Below are 22,153 nucleotides of genomic sequence, written 5' to 3'. Positions count from 1 at the left end.
GGATCAGATGGAGGTGTTTTCTGCACTTTGCCTTTACAATGCCCAGTCTTCATTCCTGGCAACCTTTCCCACACAAGTGCTTGTACCTAGTGCCTTCCAGCTCCGCTCCCCACTGGCCTCCTGCTCAGCACAGCAGGAAAGGGTGTGGTAGCACCATTTCCACTGAACACGCAGCCTAGCAGAGCGGCCAAAAGCAAGGACTCTGGAATTCAGTTCCTGGCTCCACCACTTACCACCAGTCACCTTGGCAAGTGATATGGCCTCTTTACCTTAGTTTCCTCCTCTGTAAAACGAGGATAATGATACCACAACCATGTCACAGGACTGTGGGAGGATTAAATAAGTAAATCTGGGCAAATCACTTAGGACAGTGTCTGGAAATAGCACTCTGTGTCAGTTGTTATGAGAGAATTTGTCTTGGGTTCTGGAGTATTTGCATGTCGAGCAATTACTCTTAAAGGAATTTCAGGTTTGGGCAAGAAGATGGAGAGCTATTAGGGAGGGGTTTCCATTGTCCCTGAAATCAAACCTGTGCCTATATATCAACACCCTGACTGTAATCCAAGTGCCTTTTTATTGTCTCTGCTCTTCTAGATAACCCTAAAAATATGAGCTAAGAACTAACCTGGCTGGTGGGTGCCCAGTCTCTTGGCTGCTAAGGAAACAAGGAACATGCATCCTGCTATCACCCAAATCTGCATCTGCCAGCCTGGGACCTGTAGGTCTCTCTCCCCATGCACAGGCTGGAGCCCCTTTCCTCTTGCTGGAACTCTGGGGCATACACACACCTACCATCCCATCAAATCATCTTAAAAAACTGTGAAGTGGTCAGCAGTAATGCTGGATGCCAGATTCAGATATGTTACAGATGGCCAAACTAAGGTTCAGGAAAAGAAGATGGTTCTCAGGTGTCACTCCAAGAACTGATGCCAGTCCTTGTAGCGATGTTTTCACTGATCCTCAGCAAAATTGGAAAAATAAGAATAGCAATGAGTTTTTCATAAAGCAGAAATTATTCAATTTTTGAATTGTGAGATTATGGCCTATCGTCCTTCCTATGTCTGAGAGAAGATGTTGAATGCCCCATCTTTTATAAAATGATATCGATAGGAGCTGGGATTTGAAACTAGATCTTTTGCATACTTTCACTGTTACTATACTATTTTAATTACTTTAAAATAATTTATAAATAACTTTAATTTTTTTTTTTTTTTGTGGTACGCGGGCCTCTCACTGCTGTGGTCTCTCCCGTTGCGGAGCACAGGCTCCGGATGCGCAGGCTCAGCGGCCGTGGCTCACGGGCCCAGCCGCTCCGCGGCACGTGGGATCTTCCCGGACCGGGGCACGAACCCGTGTTCCCCGCCAGGGAAGGGAAGTCGCCAGGCAGGCGGACTCTCAACCACTGCGCCACCAGGGAAGCCCATAACTTTAATTTTAAATTCAACTTTAAATGTTAAAATAAGTAGTAAAGAATTATTTATAAATATTGTAAATTATAATAGTGTATATAATAATATATATTATAATAATTATATAATAATTATATAATAATATAATATTGTAAATTATAGACTAGATTGGATACTTGAAAATATCTTCAAATAAAACAGCACAGGGTTAACTCTTTGTGGCATACTATACAGGACTGAAAACTCAAATCGTCACATGGACAGGGCCGCGAAGAACTTAATGAAGTAGGCTGGGCAGAGGTGCAGTTTCTGACCTCCAGTCTGTGACACTCCGTGAGGGCAGAAAGGAAAAGCCTACTTGCAATTCGCTAAGTGTAGCATTTAAAGGAGCAGGTCTCCCCCTGCTGGCAGCGGTGGTGGCAAAATGAGTCTTGAACCACAACTGGTAGTGAGGACTCAAATAGGAAAGGGTTCTACAGCAAGAAGCAATGGTGCTTGGAAAACCACTCTCCGCCACGGAAACCTTAGCCTAAACAAGAGTGTGACAGCAAAGATTGAAAGAACTCGCAGCACTCTGATAGGAAACTATCAACAGAGATGCTGATTTACAAACCCTGGTGAATTAGCAAAGAAAGAAAGATTTTTACATTCGTTTGGCTCTATAAAAAGATTCATTACCCATTTTCATGAATTGCTGATTCTATGTATCTAATTACGTAGGACCGTACAGTAGCTCAATTAAAATTACGCCTATCAGTAAATTAGTCTGATTCATTTGGTCCCACTACGGCATTTGTCTTTGAAGTTCAAGTTATTGATACAGCATGGCCGTCTGGTCATAAGATAGCTAAAATCAGGGAAGTTTGACTTATTTGCACTTTTGGGGGATTAAAATAATCCTCATGCCTTTGCTTATTTCATTTATTCTCTTTTGGCTGGTATGCATTCTGCTCTCACCGGCTTCCATTACCGGATATCCTACTTTTACCTGTCCTTCTTACAGTTTTACTTCCTGGTCTCTTCCTCTTTCAAGAACAAACAGAAAACAAACAGAGGGTTATTTTTCACTCCCTTGATTTTATTAACTCGATTTTGTTCAGAATCCTCTGACATTTATCACGTTCTCTCTCATACTATTTATTAGAACATGTCTTTTTCCCATATCGGATTCTAAGGTATTTGAGGGCAAAAACTGTTTTATTCTGCCTCATAAAGATCCAGGGCTTAGTAGTTTTGTCATCATGGACATAAACGTCAGTGCCCTCATTTATAAAATGGAGACGTTAATAACAGCGACCTCATTAATTTGTACAGGCGTCATAAGAGAATGCATGTAAAGCTGCCTGGCTCTTAAATTACTAGACACTTGTTAACTATAGTTTTCACTCCCTCCATCCCCTAAACAAAAGCCTTACATGCTGCAGGCATTCAATTATTATTTGTTGGTAGAGCTTATGCTAATAAATACATGCATGCCTGGTAATGCATTAGCATTATCTGTGTCTGGAGGACTAATGTGATTACTTATGACCTAGCAGCACTTAGCAAGGCTTAGATTACCAACATAGGGAGAGCTTCCCCTGCCCCACCATCTAGAACCAATGTAATTCTCTATGATGCCGGCAATGTGCTGTACCAATAAAGTAGCCATTAGCTACATGTGGATATTGAGGACTTGAAATGTGGACAGCGTGAATGAGAAACCCAATTTTCACCTTATTTAATTTTAATCAGTTTCAATACCTCCTAATGACTAGTGGCTAACCTACTGGACACGTCAGCTCTAGAACTTGCCTCTACCTGTGAGCAATCTTTACATTCACACCTGTCCTGTTTTCCACCTGTGAAGGAATTTTTCTAACCTAAGAAGTAATCTTCACTGATTCAATGCATCAGAACTTTAAATGATCCCAACCCCTTTTTTTCTTTAGTGGGTTCGTTGTGACACTTCAAGAACTGGCGTGAGAAACAGGATCCATGTGAAACTCAACATCTCGGTCAGTCGCACAGGACGAAGTGAGTCATACATCAAATGACATGAAATCATCCCACAAGAAATACTGATTGCGTCCCTGCCTCGTGAAGCACCGTCTGGAGGGATGGTAGGGGACGCAAACCAACCGCTGCAACAGGCGTGGCAGCAAAGTGATCAGCGCGCCGGGCGGTCCGGCCAAGCCTCCTTCGGGCCGAGACAAGGCGAGGCTGCCAGCCTCCCCTCCTACGCCGGCCGCCTCCGCACGAGCTCACGTGCAAGTCAGCATGGCCTGTCCCGGTCCCCAACCCTAACGGCGTGCCGGTGTACTAACCGAAAGAGCTGTTTCCCCCGACCGACTTCCACCCACGCCCCCGGGAGAATCACTCCTCCTCCCTTGTCCGCTAGAAGCCGGCCCACCCCCGGCTTCTCCGGACCCCGCCTCTGAACCACGCCCCCCAGCTGCTCGTTGCTCAAGATCCCCGTACAAAATGGCGGCTGGGCCTGGAGAACCAACCATAGAGACGCCCACCTTCCGCGGAGAGCGCGCCGACCTCTTAAGGACGCCCCCGCCTCCCTGAGAGGAGTGCCGACGTCGTCTTCCGGCGGAGACGAAGCAGCAGGCGCCGCCAAGGGCCCTTCTAGGAGAACAGCGCGCAGTCTCGGTGGTGCTGGGTCATCCGAGCTGTGTCACGTGGCTGGCGAAAGCCGTCGCGGAGGCTGCGGGGAGGAGAAATGGGCGGGAGGACTGGGGGATAGCTTGAGACCCGACGACGATGGGGTTGTCATGGAGCCGCGGGGCTGGGCTCGCGCATGCGCCACTCTACTCGCGGGTCGTCCGGTCGCGGAGCGGCGACCCCGGTCCTAGGTGAGAGAAGGAGGGCTGAGGGTGAAGGGGGAGGGTCTGGGCGGAGAGCGTGGGAAAAGGAAGTGGGAGTAGGGGAGAGAAGAAGGGAAGCAAGGTAGGCAAGAGGCAGAGCCGGGACTTTCGGGGGACAGAGGGCCAAATGATGGGAGTAGGGGGTGATGCGTTCCTCCCCCATTTAGTTGGTCGGTTTTGCTGCGAGGGTCAGGACTACATGGCAGAGGAGATCGCGGTTGAGGAGGGGGCTGTGTGTGGGGAGCAATTGGGGTAAGACTGTTAGGGCGGGTTAGCCCTGGTCTAGCCCTGGGGGCAACAGCCGGCGGGGGAGCGCCTGGAGGCCCGCCGTGCTGTGAGCAGAGGGGCAGGGAATGAGCAGGCGAGTGAGCGCGGGGGCTGGTAACCCTGTGAGGGTCCTGGGCCTCCCGTTTGGGGATGAGGGGTAGTGCTCTGTTCTGGGCCCGGGGCACAGGTGTGCTGTCTTTTTCAGACTTGCTGTCACCCACTTGGCTGGTTCTTTCCCCTGGGTGACCAGCTTGCCAGCCGTGGTGCCAGGGGGTGGGGAGGTGGGAGAGAAGGTGGGCATTGCCAAGTAAGGAGTTAATGGTTAGTGTGGGCGGGTTCAGAGGACCTCTGATCCAGGCCCAGGGCACAGGCCGCAGCCAGGCTCCCTGTTATTGCCCAAGTCCTGGCAGTAAGTGTTGCCTGGGCGTTTGCCCTGGGAGTCTGGTGGTATGCCAGTCACAGCACTGTCCTAGGGTCTGCCCAGTTCTGCCCTGCTGAGCTGGCAGGCTGGTGGATGCCTGGAGGGCGCTCCTGCTGTCTGGCACAGATGCATCGTGGGCTGGTGCGAATGGGGGGTGGGTGGGCACTGTTAACTGTGAACCCTTCTCCAAGCAGGGGATTTGAGGAAGTTCTCTAATCTTATCTCCTCTTTGAAAGAGGAGAGTGGAGTGAGCCATACCAGGTTCTAAACGGAGGACATTGTATGTTCAGGATCTTTGACATGAATTTGCAGCCAAGCTGGAGCATGGAAATGGATGTGAAGGGGAAGATGAATATTAGAGATTTAGGTAGATGGTTTTTTTTTTCCTTTGTTAAAAAATCCACAGACATTCCCCCAGAATGGTATCTCCAAATATGCAGACCAAGAGAAAATGACTTCAGAGAAAACCTAGTAATGTATTTATAATTCCTGGTAATGTATTTATAATTCCAGCAATTACTCATGGCTTTCTGGGTGGTAAGGTCTTAATTTTCGATGGCCTTGTCGCTTTACTGTATTTAAGCCTCTGCTTGGGCTTTCACCTCATACCTCTGTCCATGCATGCCTGTTAAACACATGACACATTTTAAAAAGAACTTGAGCTCTCAGGAAAGTTGCCAAGTATCTATAAAAGGAGAGATCTGTGTGCAGCATTTCAGATCCTTCCCTTGTACACCTTGGGTCTCCTTTTTATCATAGGCCTAAATTTCCATAGAGATTGTTTGTGGATTAGACCAACCTCTAATGTGGTTGCTGGATTTACCCCTGAGGTTTCAGCTTAGAATAAGGGGTGGATGAGATACCTGTTTCCTGCGGGAGACAAGACCTGGACGTGAGGTGACCATGGTGTTTGGAAATGCAGACTGTTGACCTTCAAGCTGTTCAGGTATTTTGGTGACAGCTAAGCTGCTAGGGCTGTCAGCAAGACTCAGCACGACAGAAGAGTTGTTGGAATTTATTATTCTGTGAGTACCTCACACATTAATTGTTGGGTGCTGAGGTTGCAAAGATGAAAAGACAACCCTTGAGGTTGAAGAGATGAACAGATAATTAGACTCTAATGTAAGAAGTGCATAAATAGAAGAACCAAGTGCTGTGGAGCACTTGTTAGAATTTTATCTTATACCTATTTACGTAAACCTCTAGATTTATTGATTCACTTTCCATTGTGAGTTTTAGTGTATATTGTCCTCTGTGGGAACCTTTTGGACAGTGTTACATGTGCACTTGTAAGAGGCCTATTTAGGGTCAATCCAAGCTTAACTTGGAGTCCTCCTAATGCAGAGTTAGGCTCGTGAGGATCTGAGATGTTTGTAAGGCAGTCGTAGTGGTTTCCAGTTTATGTCAGGAAGCAGAGATGGCACAGTGGGTATGAGCTTGGTAACCCATTTTCAACCCCTGGTCAGCTTATGAGCATCTAACTTTATTGTAAAATAATACTGAAGAGGCAAAAAAAAAAATCTTCTTGAGGTTCTCAGACTTCGCCATTGGTGTGGCCCTGGGTTTGAGAGCCCCAGTAGTAAATGCCATCACTCTGCCTCTTTCTTGTTGAGGGCCTCGTCTGGTGCTGTGTATGAATGGGTCTGTTGTTCACTGGCTAATTGACGTCCTCAGCGTCACTTCCAGGAGGGAAGTGCCTCTCTCGTGGAGAATAGGTCAAGATGGCATGTAGCCCTTCATTCTCTTTCCCACTTGAACTTCCCTGGGACACTAAGACTATCTGCTGCTTGAAGAGAACTTTACTTAGGACAGAGGCTTCCACATCCAAAGCGGTCAGTTTACTATTCTAAAGTAGATTATGCATTCTTTATTTCCAATTGCCACCAATTCCCCAGGATCTAAAATTTTAGCATCTGTTCTCCTTTTAACATCAACGTTTCAGCATTTTGATTCCACAACCAATATTGTCCTATTCTCAGATGAGCCAGATAAATTCCTGTGTATTTTCTGTAGCTCCATTGACTACACTTTAATAACAGTAGCAAGACCTTGTTCGTTGTCTTGTCACAAGGATTGTAGAAGTTGGAGTGCTTTATCTAAAATGCCTGTGAAACAATCCATTTCATAAGATAATGGGAAACTTTGTCAAGGTCTTAATTAGTTGCAACTAACATGAGCTGTCTTCCTAATCTCAGTCAATAGTAGGGTCAGACTTGAATTAAGTCTAATTGCCCATCCACCAACGATGTCTGCTTCCGTTTTGAAAAAGCCCTCTATTCACTTTCAGACAGTATTATTTCAGGAAAATGAAACTATGTACATTTGTTGGGTTTCATACAAAAGGATCCTGATTTAATTAGAGATAGTTTTACATTTTATTCTGCTTTTTAACCTGGATTGTCCACGCTGTCAAACTTCATAGCCGTCCAGTAGGGAGATGTGCTTTTGCATAGTGCGGTGCAAGATGGGACCGTGCCATTTGTTTATCTTTCATGCACGTAGAACTAAACGTGCTCTGTCAAAGAGTGCTTGGTTGATGTGGATTGAATGAGGAAGCCAGTCCCCTTAAATGAGTTAGATATGGTACAAAATAATTTTTACTTGCAATTGAGTTTAAAATTCTGATCAGTGTGCACTCCCTTTAGTCCACTTCTACTGTCTGCAAAAGTATGAGCAAGAGGGTTTCTCAGGGATGCCTGTAAACCTCCTTGTCTTCTATTTAATTTTATGTTGAATCCTTCCTCTGCTTCTGGAGTAGTTAATGCTCTTCACTAGATCCCGTATTAGCAGAAATGTTCACACTTGGCATTTTCAGGGTATTTCAGATACAGTGCTGTTTGGCAGGGGGCCATGTTTCTCTCTACTCAGAAGGACAAATGGATGGAGTCGAGAATGGATCGTGAATAAAAATGCCACTGGGTGTTGCTTAAACCTACTATCTTAGTCCATTTGGGCTGTCATAACAAAATACCGCAGACTGGGTAGCTTATAAACCACAGAAATTTATTTCTCACAGTTCTAGAGGTTGAAAGTCCAAGCTCAGGGTGCCAGCGTGGTCCAGGGAAGGCCCTCTTTCAGGTCACAGACTTCTCACTGACTGTGGTGGGAGGCGCTAGGAACCCCTCAGGAGCCTCTTGTAAAGCTCTGATCCCATGAGGTGAAGCCCTCATGACTTAAGCCCCACCTCCTAATACCATCATCTTTGGGGGTCAGGATTTCATATATGAATTTGGGGGGGACACAAACATTCAGACTATAGCACTTTGCAGTTCCATTATTATTATTGTTTTCCCTGTTGGTCCCCTGTTCTCTTTATCCCTGCAGTATCCTTACAGCTGGCATCCCTTGGCGATTCAGAGGGCCTTGTTATAAAATATCTTGAAGGGCTCACTGCTCTCATACTTTGCACTGTTAGCCTAGTTCTGGATCTGCTTTGGTCTAGCTGTGTGTCACTGGATCAAATCTAGGCTTCTTTCCAGGAAGTGGGCGACCAGGTCTGTTTGATTCACTCTATACCCCCACTCCTAGCACGATGCCTGGTTCATAGCAGGCACTCGATAAATATTTTTATTTATTTATTTATCTGTTTACAATTATTTATCTATTTATTTTTGGCTGCGTTGGGTCTTCGTTGCTGCGTGCGGGCTTTCTCTAGTTGTGGCGCGCGGCGGCTACTCTTCGTCGCCGTGCATGGGCTTCTCGTTGTCGTGGCTTCTCTTGTTGCGGAGCACGGGCTCTAAGCGCATGGGCTTCAGTAGTTGTGGTGCATGGGCTCAGTAGTTGTGGCACACGGGCTCAGTAGTTGTGGCGCACGGGCTCAGTAGTTGTGGCTGACGGGCTCTAGAGCGCAGGCTCAGTAGTTGTGGCGCACACGGGCTTAGTTGCTGTGCATCATGTGGGATCTTCCTGGACCAGGGTTGAACCCATGTCCCCTGCATTGGCAGGCGGATTCTTAACCACTGCACCACTAGGGAAGTCCAATAAATATTTTTAAATGACTGAATGTAACTTATCTGAGCCTCAACTTCCTCCTGTGTAAAGTGGGATAGCAACTGAGGAGGACATTGTGAGGCTCAAGGAAAGAACCTTAACAGCAAGAATGTTATGGGCGTTTGTGGAATCAAAGCACTATTACATATGGTCTTATGTGTGCATAGAAGTGCTTTTTAAGCCAAAATGTAGCATGCTTATATAAGGAGTTGGTTTTACTCTGTTCACTACCTCATCCAAAGAAGTGGGAAGTTAATTTGAGAAACTACACTCTGGGAGGTGGCAGAAAGTCCGGGGCCTGCAGATGTATCCTGGGAAGCAAGCCTGGTCCGAGGTGGGCATCCCCTCTGCTTTCCTCCCTCAGGGAGCATTCCAGAAAGCCTAATCAAATGTGCCTTTGTTAGCAGTTTACAAAGCTTCCACTGAGAATGTGGTTTGTGTGCTTTGCATTTGTAATGGAATTAGAGGGCACTGAGAGGACAGTGAACCTCCTTTTGGGTGGAAACCATTCTACTGTTGAGTAAACTTGTAGCCTTTGTCAGCTGAGACCGCTGAGAAAGTGCATACAGAGCAAGTGGGCGTGGCCGGTGTTCTTTGCCCTTAGTTTACTCATCATTTGCCTCACCTATCTCAGCTCTTCAGGCAGTGACTTCTTATGTAATTGTTTTTCACAGGGCAGTCCAGATGAAAAGAGTACCGATGAATGCACTTCCAGCCCAGTAAAACATGGAGAGGAAGAACCCATCCAGAGAGGGCTCTAGAAGGCTCTCAGCCAAACTAAGCAAAGGCCCAGAGATGAAAAAAGTGTCTCGTCAACTCGGCATGGCAGCTGCTGAGTCAGATAAGGACTCTGGATTTTCAGGTTAAAAATACCTTATCATTTCTACATTGTAATGAATGATTTGCCTGAAAAACGGCCTCCGTAAAAACTCATTTGTGTGATAAGGATGGGAAGATTTCACCCACAGGAGAAATACTTTTCTGATCTCTTCAAATGGTAATTCTGTTGCCATATGGTGGGGTACTGTCCCAGTCACACTGGGGTTTGTTCTGAAGGAATGATTTGACATCTTTTTTCGATTTAGACTCTCAACTTTAAATCTTATATTTCCAACTGTGGCAAGTGGTTACTGGAAAAATATATTTAAATACTCATAATTCTATTGTCTTACCTCCTTTTTCATAGGAATAGTTACATTGCAGGGAAAAAAACCTGCATGTTGTCACCACGTATAACAAATTAAACAAAAGTAGTATATAATTTGTTAAGATAACTTTTTTGCTGAGAAAGTATTTGCTGTGTTTAAAAACATTTCCCCCCCATAACCCATCCTTGCCAGTATTTGTGCCTTTTGTATTTGGACTATGAGCCTCCTGGCCCAATTCCAAACTTGAGTATCGGTTAGAGACAAGAAAGCAAGGCAGTTTTCCTTATTGGTTTGTCTTAAACTTTATCTAAAAGGACTAGTTGCATACCCAGTAAATCTTTTAAGTTTGTGCCGAGGCTTTTTTATTTCCAAGTCTGAGAGTAGTGGCTTAAAGATGGCTCTAGTGTCAACATTTTGGCCCAGGGGATGCAGAGGGGTGGTGCCAGGGGATTCTGGCTGGGTTAGCATCCTGAGAGTGGAGCCTTCTCCTGGAGAAAGATTTATATTATCCAGCCCACAGAGACTTACCAATCCACTGTGTTGATTTATTAATTTATAGTGAGAAATGCAACTGTTAGGAAAACTAGAACTCTGTCATCCTTGGATTGGTGTATTTTCTCCCTGTAGGTATGCTGCACGGGAAGCCAAATTATAAATAGACTGTTGCTCAGAGGAACAGAGCACCGTCCTAGGGATTAGAATAAGGACAGTTCAGGGAAGAGAGGGCAGGTTTATAGCCCTTTGGGTTTTTCTTCTCAATCTTTTAGCATTGTTTCCCAGGCTTGCCTCATCATAAGGCTCATCTGAGGCATTTGTTAAAAATACTGATCACCAGACCCCTCTTCTGAGACTGATATTGAGGGTCTCGGGGAGGACCTGGAATGTGAGTTTTATATTTTTACAAGTGTCTCTGGTGATTCCTGTGATCAGACAGGTTTGGGAAACTTTGCAGGCCTAGTGTCTTTTTTTTTTCTTTCTTTTAACATCGTGTTTGTTTTTTGTCTGTTTTTCATATCATGAAAGTAATACATGCTCATGGTAGAAGCTTAGAAATTTAGGTACATGCAAAGAAGAAAACAAACATTAACCATAATCCCACCCCCCTGTTATTCTCAATACTGTGGCCATTTTGGTACTTCTTCCAATAACATCAGTTCTGTCAGACCAGCTGTTCAGTAGCATGTCCCAAAGTCTGGATAGTTTTTCTGAAAGTTTCCTTTTCTCTATGCAGAAGTGCCTTAAGAAGTATTGTGCTGTTCAGACATAAGGCAGTATCAAAAATACTCAAATTTACTATGCTCCAGAAAGTGGCCCTAGTGAATACCTTCAGCCACATCAGGGCCAGGTGCCAGTGGTTTTGTCACTGCCTGTGTTATCATTCCAGTTACCTTGGGATGTGATGTAATTTGCAATTATTAATTAGCTGCAGTCCATATTGAGATTTTTCCCATTGTCCCAATAGTGGCCTTTATAATTGTTAGTCTTTTTGCATATTTGTTTGTTTTGGGTCCAGAACCCAGTTGAAGGCTGTGCATTTCATTTAATTGTCCCTGTCTTTTTTTTTAACTTTTAAAATTCATTTATTTGTTTATTTTTTGGCTGCGTTGGGTCTTTGCTGCGCTGGCTTTCTTTAGTTGCGACGAGCTGGGGCTACTCTTCATTGTGGTGTGTGAGCTTCTCACTGCGGTGGCTTCTCTTGTTGCGGAGCACAGGCTCTAGGTGCATGGGCTTCAGTAGTCGTGGCACGTGGGCTCAGTAGTTGTGGCTCGCAGGCTCTAGAGCACAGGCTTAGTAGTTGTGGCACACTGGCTTAGTTGCTCCGTGGCATGTGGGATCTTCCCGGACCAGGGCTTGAACCCATGTCCCCTGCCTTGGCAGGTGGATTTTTAACCACTGTGCCACCAGGGAAGCCCTGTCCCTGTCTTTTAAATCTTATTTAGTCTAGACCAGCTCCCTCGTCTTCCCGTTCTTTCCTTTGGGACATCGTCATCTTTAAAGGAGTTAGGCCTGTTGTTTTGTAGAATGTTTCCCACTGGATTTCTCTGGTAGCTTCCCCATTATCAGAAATAGGCTAAACATTTTTATAATAGAAAACTAAATTTTTGATGTTATATCCTTCTCATTGCAACACATAAGGTGACTCCTAAGTGTGTCTTATTCTTGGTGACACTCTGATTAAAGGAGTAGGTGTATACCAGATTTCTTTATTGCAAAAGTACTCTTTTCTCTTTGTAATTAATGAGCAATTTATGGGATGATACTTTGAGATTGTGTGACTATCTTGTTCCCCGACAAACTCTTGACTAGTGATCTTAGCATCCATTGATCCATGCCTGAACCAATTACAACATTTGTGGTTTGAAAATGGTGATCTAATTCTATCATTCCTTGTATATTAGCTGACAGTCTTCTCTAAAGAAGTACTTCTCTCCTCTGCCCCCTTTTTTGAGCATCACTGTGGATTCACGGAATTTTTTTGTGATTTTGTTTGTCAATCCATTATCATTCGTTTTGATACTCAAATTGTCCCACATTTGGTCAGTGTGAGTCCCTTCTAGGTGGCGCCTGTGTCTTTGACATGTCCCCATTTGTGTTGGAGCACTTCCTTGCTTTCTGGGACAATAAAGATGTCCAGGCTCATCTTGCACCTTCCCTGCCAAAGATATCAGCCATTTCTCCAAGGAGCCCTGGTTTCCTTTTTGTGCAGAATGTCATTTAGAAACCAAGATACGTGTACAAGGTACGCACTTTTCTTCTGAAGTCCTTTGTTTCTGGCCTAATAGTTCTTAATTAGAGGTGCACATTTGGATTCCTTGTAGTGCTTTGTAAGAATAACACGTGTCTGGACACCAGATAAATCAATTCAGTAGAGTGAGGGGAAGACCCCAACACCAGTAATTTCTAAAAAGCATCTTTGGAGAATCTGATAAAATGCAAGTGTTGACAGTTGCTCTCTTCTAAATTATAGTCACATTCCAGTCCTGCCTCATCCAGACGACTCTGAGATTCTTGATGAGCATTTAGGGTACTCCCAGACTCCTCACAGGCAGGGTTACTGCAGTCTCTTGGTTTACTCCAGCAGGGAGCTAATTAAGCCCTTTCTGTATGGATTTCATGTAGAGCAGCCTTCTTTTCTTTGTGGCAGAGAGTACCTTTCCATCACCCACTGCACAGAACCCCCAGTGGGCACACTCAGCATGCATTTAGGACACTAACAAAGGAGGTGCTTAACTGGGTGGATGAGGAAAACAAAGAAAAACACATTGTAAACCTCATCTTCATGAACTTATCCCGAATTTTACAATTAGAAAACTTAGGAGGAAGCTATTTTAATTTCAGCGTGGAAGTAAGTCTTGAGGTTTTATAGGTTGATTTTGTTTTTGTTATTATTGTTACCTCTTGTAGAAGCTCTGTGCCCAGAGCTTCTAAAGGTCTTGTTAATCTTGCCCCAAGTCACACGCATACTCCTCTTCCCTTTCAACAACAGATTCTTTAAAGTAATGAGCTAACTTTGAAGGCTTTACCCCCTTCTCCTGTAGACTGGTGATGGTTACTTTCTCATGAACCCAAATGGATGCAGGCTTTTGTCTGTAATGGAGTTAGAAGGGAAGTCAGCTATCCTAGGGCAGTGATTCTCAATCTTTTGGGTGGGAGGGAAAGTTATGGCTCCCATTGAGAATCCAGTGAAAGTTAAAGACCTACTCCTCAGAAAAATTCACAAAAACACATATCACAAATGTTCCATTCCGTTTCAAGGGGTCCATGGCTCCGCGGGAGGACTGGTTAAGAGCCTGAGTGAACTGACCATTTTTCTGCCCACCAGATGGGAGCTCTGAATGCCTGAGCTCGGCAGAGCAGATGGAGTCTGAGGACATGCTGAGCGCCCTAGGCTGGAGCCGAGAAGACAGGCCAAGGCCGAGCGCCAAGCCTGCGAGCGGTGCCTTTCCAACACTGGCTCCCATGGTCGTCATGAAGAACGTGCTGGTCAAACAGGTGAGGAGGACCAAGCTCTCGTAACTTCTTTGCACACTGGAGTTTCTGAGCTTCCTGTGCACAGAGCTTCTCCCTCTCTGTGGAGGAGAGATGTGAGAAGCAGACCACCGGCACCACACCGACACGTGCTTCTGTGCTGGGAAGAGGATGTGTCCTTTCAACTGCTGACAGTGTTCGAAAAAGGGAAATAAGAGTCATCACGTGTGTTCTCATTTTCCAGATAGTAAGACTATTTTATTTCTGTATCCCTAGTTTGTCCAAAGCGATCTGGAGTACTTTAGTCATGTTTAAAGGAACCAAGCAGAAATGTCCCAACTTCTATAGTGCATTCTAAGATATGACAGAATTTAAGGTAGAAACAAGAGGATCTCTTTTTAATTTGACCGGGACTTTTAGAAATACTTTTTTGAGAAGTAGAGGCAGTTTCCCTGTTTCTCATGTTACATTCTGAGCACTTTCTTAGTAATCAGCCAAAGCTATGTCGTTAGTGAGAAAAAGGAGCTCTTTGGTTTAGGTATGGCTATATCAGCAGACTCCACACAGCATTACTGAGGAATTGAAAAATAACCCTGTTTCAGGCTTTCTTATATAACTGTGAAAATTATGTGATTATTGTCTAGATACGAAAGAAAAGAAGATTTAGATAAAAATCTAAGCTAAGCCCCAGTGTTTGAAACAAACAACTCAATCATATGAACTTAAAGAACATGTAACCTTACCCTACTTTGCTCTAAAATAGATCAGTCCTCGCATGGGTCCGTTGGTGTGGCTGCTCAAAGCTAGTGAAGTTTGAAATCTGGCTGTATGTTGTTGACCTTCCCACCTTAGGTAGAAGAATGTGGCTGTAGCCTGACAGGAGACCTTAATGTCTTAGCTATTACCTAATTATTGCTGAACAACACAAACTGATTTTCGACAAGGCAACCTGGTGAGTTTGGAAAAAGAATTTGCAGATATTTGCTTGGCAGATCACATCTCAGCTGAAGCACAGCTCTCCTCACTGAAATGAGGCGAGAGAATAAAGACATGAGATGGAGCCCAAATGATATTGTCCAGGCCCCACCGGTGCTTCTCAGGGCTTCCTGTCTCCTGCTCTTTCCTCCCTGCCTTCCTCTCTGGCCCCCTGGTCACTCTTTCTTAGGCATCTTTGTTGATTGTTGTGGGCGAGGCTGGCAGCTCCAGAGGGCTGAGAACAGCCCGCAGTTGCAGGGTGAGTAGGCGGGTCCAGCAGAGCCATCTTCTTCAGGACAAAGACCCACTGGGAAGGCTGCTGGGCTTGATCAGGAGACAGGAGGCTTGGGGGCAGACTGACCTGATGGAGCAGTCTAGGAGTTTTGTTTTTTCACATATGCTAGAATCTAGCGCATTCCAAATTTAAAAGCATTATACACGTTTTAAAATCTTCGCTTATTGCATAATGTCTTAATTATTGCCTCTTGGTTTTAGGATTTTTCTTTTGAGGCTCTGATTCCAGTTCTGTCACCAGACTGCGTGATCTTACACACAATTACTTAATCACTGTGAACTTCATTGTCCTCATCTTTAACATGAGGCTAGGATTGATTCTAGAGGTCTTATCCAAGACCCTATGATTCTGAGATCCTATCCAAGTCTAAAATCTTGTCTGGTATTCCCTCAGGTGATTTCAATAGGAGTGGTACCTTGTAAAATCTAAATTAGAACAAACAAGCTAAGTATCTAAGTGGGCATAACAATAGCATTAGGAGGAACAATCCAGTGAAATCACCTTGGGAAAGCAACGAGTTAGGTATTTTCTGGATCCATTATGCCTTGTAGGTCAACCCTTATGGCATGAGTGAGCAGGGGGACAGCCTGAAGTTCTGCTCTTGACTGATCCGGACTAGGCTGATCTCTTCTTTGAAAGACCCCTGATTTTTGTATCTCCTCTGACGGGAGAGTGTGGTTGCTAGGCCCAGTATTGCTTGCTAATGGACATCCCAGAGTATATTTGAACACCAAGAGGGCTCCAGAATGGACTCTCCACGTCATCCCAGCCTTTGCACAGGAGATGAACTGTAGTTGAACTTGGCCAAGAGTTCCTAAGCAGGTATCCAAGAAGCTGAAATGTGTGCAAATCAGATGCCGGTGTGAGAGCAGAGTCCATTGCTTTCCTCCGGCAAATCACATGACTGCAGTAAGGGTAAGAGCCTCTGTCAGTCTCTCTCTCTGCCTAGCCTCATCTACACTCGTATCTTTGGGCCCGGGTTGGAATTGGACTGGCTTTTAAATATTAGAGACAAGTTCATGGAAAGTCCTTGTAATAAGGAGTCTGAGTCCATCTTTTAAATGAATAAGTACATGAGAAAAGTAGCCATGCCCTTCTTTATTAGATTACTGTCTGAATCAGTACTTTAATTAAAAATTAAAATGTGTAATTGAGGAGTAATAGAACAAAAGCAATGTAGCAGAACGGTTTGGATGGGTTTTAGAGTCAGAGGATGGAATCCTATCTTCACCACTTAGTAGCTTGGGGACTGAAAGCAAGTTATTTCAACTTCCTAAGCCTCAGTTTCCTGTTTGTGAAAGGAAATGATAGCTACCTCATGGGATCATTATGGTGATTCAATGAGACAACGCACGTGACACATCGCACACAGTGCCAGCCTGTGGTTAAGCACCCGTACTCGGTGGCTGTTCCTGCCTCGCAGAGCTTTGTGGTAGTCGGGCGTCATGGCCTTAAATACAGGGGCCCATGGACTCCTGACAACGTGTAACTTTTTAATCAATAGTTGTTTTCAGGTAAAAGAGGTTCCAGATGTAACTAAATGAAGATAGACTGGTGTGAAGTCACATTTATAGTATTGAGATGAGCACATTTTAACTTAATGCCGGCAAATTGTACTATCCATCCTTTTTTTTAAAAAAAAAAATTAAAAAAATTTTTTTGTTTAAATTTTAATTAATTAATTTATTTTAAAGTTTTTTTGTCGCACTGCACGGCATGCGGGATCTTAGTTCCCTCGCCAGGGATCAAACCCGCGCCCCCTGCAGTAGAAGCGTGGAGTCTTAGCCACTGGACCACCAGGGAAGTCCCCTATCCGTACTCTTATTGCCTTACTTGTGACCTTAGCTATGTCACTACTTCACCCTCCTACAGTTTCTTTTTCTCAAGTGATAACACTTGAATAAAGATAGCTATTTCCTCCAGTTTTCCCTTAAGGAAAAAAATATATGATGTCAGACCCAAATGAACTTTTAAGCCACATCTCCAGTCATGTTAAGAAGGGCTACCCCGTGTGTGAGGGAAGCGCTGTACTTATATCTGAGTATTTGCTTTGCCTCTTGGGACAGCTGCAGGTAACACGTGGTGTGCTGCTCTCTTCCTTTGCTTTTTCCTTCAGGGCAGCAGCTCGTCCCAGCTCCAGTCGTGGTCTGTGCAGCCCTCCTTTGAAGTGATCTCAGCACAGCCCCAGCTCTTATTCCTTCATCCACCTGTACCGTCTCCTGTCAGCCCATGTCACGCTGGTGAGAAAAAGTCAGACTCCAGGAACTACTTGCCCATTCTCAATTCTTACACCAAAATAGCCCCACACCCAGGCAAAAGGGGCCTTTCCCTCAGCCCAGAAGAAAGGGGGGAAGGTGGAATGCAGAAGAAGATCTGTACTGAGAGACTTGGGCCAAGCCTGTCTTCTAGTGAGCCGACCAAGACTGGTGCTGGCCCATCCAGGCCCCCGACTCCAGCGCCCGCCAGCACCAAGCTCGCCGAGGACTCAGCTCTCCAGGGTGTGCCCTGCCTGGTGGCAGGTGGAAGTCCACAGACGCTTCAGCCAGTGTCCAGCAGCCATGTGGCTAAAGCTCCCAGCCTGACCTTTGCTTCCCCCGCCAGCCCTGTCTGTGCGTCAGACAGTACCCTGCATGGGATGGAGAGCAACTCCCCGCTGTCCCCACTGTCAGCTAGTTACAGCTCCCCTCTGTGGGCCGCAGAGCACCTCTGCCGCAGCCCAGATAGCTTTTCAGAGCGGCGGCAGAGCAAGCACAGGCGCTTTCAGAATACCCTCGTAGTCCTACACAAATCTGGTCTGCTGGAGATCACTTTGAAAACCAAGGAGTTGATTCGTCAGAACCAGGCGACTCAGGTGGAACTAGACCAGCTAAAGGAGCAGACCCGGCTATTTATCGAGGCGGCCAAGAGCAGGGCTCCTCAGGCTTGGGCCAAGCTGCAGGCGTCTTTAACATCAGGGTCAGGTCATACTGGCAGTGACCTAGAAGCATTCTCCGATCAGCCAGACATATGACATAGAAGGCATATTTTCCTGTTACTTGAGTGGTTCTTTGTAACTCTTTTACCGTTATCTACTCCTGTTTCCCAAAGCTTATGTGAGAGCTTTCCTTTTAAACTTAAACTGTTCAGCGGTTCACTTACGAAGCCACATGCCAATACCTGGCTACTGTCTTAACCTGTGGTCTATGCACAGTTTACCTTTGTCTCCGTTCCACTGAGGACCTCAGATTTGGGTGTCCTCGAGTCCCTCTTCCTTAGCCTGCAGGCACTTCGATGGATCACGAGGCAAAGTGGGAAAGATGCTTGGGTGGCAGCTGTCACTTCCCACCATCCCACTCACTAACCGCGATCAGGGATGCCGTGATGCAGACAAGCATACAGAGTGACACCTGTCAAGCCAGGGAGTAGGTGACGTAAGGAGCCCTTCGTGGCTCTTCCCTTGAAGGTCTTAGTCACAGAGGAAAATAAAAGAGGAGGGTGTTTGCATTTTACGAGGCATTGTGCCATTTGGGAGAAACCTAAAATGCTTTAAAATGCTTTGGGCACACATTGGTCCTCGGATGCAAGCACTTAATCACTTAAAGCTTTGTTTCTTTAAACTCGCAAGTCAAGGGGAAAGGGTAGTACCGTTAACTCATACACTTTAATCATAAGCCAGATTTCTGTTAAACTGGTAGGTGAAATATTTCAGATTTGTAAAGTATGGAATGGATTTAGGACCATCTGGAGCTACAGTTATGCTTTTTTGACTCAGAGTCTGAAGAAGGAGAAATGGCTAGCATCTCTTGGTTGAGAGCTGGAAGATTCTGATAATTTATGCTTTTCTCTCTCTCTCTCTCTCTCTCTCTCTCTCTCTCTCTCCTTTTGAAACAATGCAAAAGAAGATTTTCTTATATGTGAAAATCCTAAAAGAGAGCTTCATGGTTCCCGATTGTGTAATACATGTCAGCCCTCTGCTACCATCTTTTTTCCCCCTTTGTTTTTACAAAAGAGGAAAGAAATGATTATTAAGCTTGATAAACTTTGAATTGAAATCATCATAAGGTTATGACATTAAGTCCACAAAAAAATTGGAAAATGTTCTTGTTATCCATTTTCTTTCCACATCCAGAGTTTTCATTTGTCTTATGTCACAGTGATGGGGAGCAGTCTTCTGTGTTTCTTTCATGCACTGGAATTGGCCGCAAAGCCAAAGGTATAGTGGGTTATGTGAAGTCTACCTAGAAGTGGAGAGTGTTATGAGAACTTGCAGATGATACACGCTCTTTCAGCCTCATTGTAAACTAGATTTCTAAGTCGTAAAGTTGCCAGCTTTTTATCCTCCCATTTACAAATTTCATCCTCTTGAAAAATCTTTGTACCAGTTAGTTTAGTAAGAAATTCTGTATGACCAGCTTCATCTTTTCTGCAAGGAAAATGTTCTTGAAGTTCTACCAAGGCCAGAAGCTAATGCTCATGTTTGCTAGGTAGTTGTAACTCTTAACATAGTTTTAAAATTACAAGGCTTCGGATTGCCTGCATTTTGTTCTCAAACATGTACAACTTAGATATGACCAACTTAGAAGTAAACAACTCAGTAAAATCTTTAGACTCTCCTGGTGAATGCAGAAAGATTACCTGCCATTTGCTTTCTGAAAGATTTCAAGACTCAGAGCAAATGTGTCTTTCAGCAGACTCTGCTCCTTTTCATATTTTTCTCTTGGCCCACACCCTTTGCCTCCCCTGAATCTGTGTGGTGCTGCAGGAGCTCTGCTGTGCACGCCATGCTAGGAAGCTTCCTTTTTGGCAGAGTACGTTTGGCAGCAAGGCTCTAGAAACAGGTGCCTTCAGGACAGCCTGGGTACCAGTCATGAGTCTTACCGAGTCAAAAATCTGAACACACTTGCTGAGAACCAAATTTATTCCTTCAGAAAAACCCTCTGTGGAGCTTTGTACGTCTTGGACTCTTCTTCCTAGATTAAGGTTTGCATTCCCTCCTGTCAGGTAAAAGATGATGAAAGCCGTCATTGATCTTCACTGCTGAGTGACGGAGAAGCAGCACCGCCCCCCGGCTCTTCTCTGATGTTGTAACTCAGTGTGGAAGTCTCTCTGGGCTCTTAGCGTGGGTGCTCTTTACCTAGTGGAGCAGTAAGCAGATGAAGCCACTTAGAGAAGCTGGGCATGGAAGGAGAGATCCACTGAGGCTAGCAGACATGTGAAGCCAGAAACCAGATCGGCAAATGGAGGAACCTCGGAGTGGACTGGAAGGATCTCCGTTGGTTTCACAAGGCTGTAAGTAGTAATGGTTTTAGTGATGCGTGATTTGATCTGGTATGAAGTTCTGTGGCAAAGCTGCTGTTTTCTAAAAGCCATTCTTAGCTCAAACCAACCCTTAAGAGAAGTTTTGGCAGACTGTGTTGGCAGTATTGAAACACGTCTAGAAAAAGCTGCTGATTGAATTGGTTACGGGAATGGAGTTCGGTGACATTTGTAATTTACTATACTCATTGCTTTTTATCGATTGTGGTATTGTCTGACTTTACTATGATTCCTTCAGCAGAAAAGTAACTCTCGTGCATATATTGAAGTGTTTTTCCAGCTATGGATTCTTTAGGGTAGAGATTTATTTACCAAATGTGAATTCTTTTGAGGAAAGTATGAAGTTTTGTAGAAATTGACTGTGAAATGTCAGAGAAAAATAAAAGTCACTTACTTGAAAACTATTTGGCCTTTGGGCTTTATAACTGCTTAAAATGCTAAGTGAAATCAAGAGTAAATGTTTGATTGATTTAGGTTTCATACATATGGACTCGTGTCATTTGGGGATACTGGGATTAGTTACTGAACTTGTGGAAATTCATTGTTCAGACCCTCACCAGTGTGAACTTAAGGGAGATGCAGGCACTCTTAAGGCAAATGGATAGTACAACTTTCCCTAGAGTCATGGAGGTTTATATTGGGTAGGTTGGGAGGAGAGAGAGGAGAATACAATCCAATGATTTCTTCCATCTGATAACGACACGTTCACAAACAGAACTTTTAAGTGACAGAACCACTACAGTTGTCTCCTGGGATAACCTAAAGCCATATCAAGTGAAGTTCTTTTACCACAGAGAGGTCCTTAGCAAGCACATCTCCAAGCCTTTTCCTTCCTGCTTCGCCGAGTTAATTCCTAAGGCTCTGCTCCTCCTCATCAAGGTTCACCTACAGAGTCTCAACAGGGAGATGTGTAGTCTTCTCTGCTCTCCGAGGCCCATCAGGTCAGCCGTCCTGGGGTTTTTAAGTCACTGGGAAAATAAAAAGCTTATCATCATTTAAAGGCCTGTAGGGTCGCCATAGTCTAATTCTTACAACATTATTTCTGTTGTACACAGTTTTCTAAGTGACTTTTAAAAAGATGGCTGTAAGACCACTAAAACGAACAAAAATGAGTAAAGATGGCTAGAAGAGGCCCCTCCTGAAATAGAGAACCACCCTCCCATAAGAGATGGAATCTAGAGACACGAGAGCCACAGAGTGGATCCTGCAAAAGGCTCAGGAGAGCCCTGTTATTGTCATCCCTGGCCCTTGGACATGATTCCTGTATGGGGAAATACCTGCCCGTTGCAAACATGTCTGTTTAATCCACATCTTTTGTGACATCATTGCAGATTGTAGCTGGTTTAGTGGGGTCTAAAGACCTCCATGCACCTGTCATATCTGTCACTCATTAACTGGGTGACTTTGGATAAGTCACTGGACCTCTAGGTATCACTCCTCTCAGTTGAGTAATAAAGAATTGGCATTGGTTCTCTCTGTGGTGCTTCCCAACTCTAACCATTTGTAAGATTTCTATCTGTGTTACAGGTGAG

General features: G+C 44.8%; 1 protein-coding gene and 1 long non-coding RNA gene across 20 annotated transcripts in view; one reads left to right on the top strand and one right to left on the bottom strand.

The window, feature by feature from the left end:
• Nucleotides 1-4,782, bottom strand: part of LOC136793777 (uncharacterized) — an 87,146-nt gene extending 82,364 nt beyond the window's left edge. For 3 of the 4 annotated variants that reach the window (XR_010839454.1, XR_010839458.1, XR_010839457.1), the window contains exon 1: nt 3,914-4,782. This is a non-coding gene — a long non-coding RNA (uncharacterized lncRNA). Of the gene's footprint in view, nt 1-3,898 lie in introns of all 4 variants that reach the window. The other variant, XR_010839456.1, reaches the window with a different exon arrangement.
• Nucleotides 2,706-21,025, top strand: CIPC (CLOCK interacting pacemaker). 16 transcript variants are annotated; one of them, XM_067028019.1, is made up of 7 exons: nt 4,095-4,249; nt 5,463-5,486; nt 6,563-6,781; nt 8,274-8,443; nt 9,614-9,801; nt 13,911-14,080; nt 17,443-21,025. In XM_067028019.1, exons 5-7 carry the CDS (start codon nt 9,666-9,668, stop codon nt 18,334-18,336), a joined length of 1,200 nt encoding a protein of 399 aa, XP_066884120.1. In that variant the 5' UTR covers nt 4,095-4,249; nt 5,463-5,486; nt 6,563-6,781; nt 8,274-8,443; nt 9,614-9,665; the 3' UTR covers nt 18,337-21,025. The 16 variants fall into 16 exon arrangements, with proteins under 16 accessions (XP_066884113.1, XP_066884127.1, XP_066884114.1 ...); XM_067028018.1 differs by lacking the exon at nt 5,463-5,486 and adding an exon at nt 5,240-5,316; XM_067028023.1 differs by lacking the exon at nt 8,274-8,443.
• The last annotated feature ends 1,128 nt before the right edge of the window (nt 21,026-22,153 follow it).

This window comes from Kogia breviceps, chromosome 3 (assembly GCF_026419965.1).
Source record: "Kogia breviceps isolate mKogBre1 chromosome 3, mKogBre1 haplotype 1, whole genome shotgun sequence".
Lineage (NCBI taxonomy): Eukaryota > Metazoa > Chordata > Mammalia > Artiodactyla > Physeteridae > Kogia > Kogia breviceps.
The sequence above is the reverse complement of the archived record's forward strand: the minus strand, read 5'-3'. Positions and strand labels throughout refer to the sequence as shown.

Excerpts from the sequence above, each read along its gene's own strand:
- CIPC (XM_059057952.2), top strand. The coding sequence starts at position 9,666 with ATGGAGAGGAAGAACCCATCCAGAGAGGGCTCTAGAAGGCTCTCAGCC. Across the intron at positions 9,802-13,910 it reads TAAGGACTCTGGATTTTCAG|ATGGGAGCTCTGAATGCCTG; the intron begins GTTAAAAATACC and ends TCTGCCCACCAG. Across the intron at positions 14,081-17,442 it reads AGAACGTGCTGGTCAAACAG|GGCAGCAGCTCGTCCCAGCT; the intron begins GTGAGGAGGACC and ends TTTTTCCTTCAG.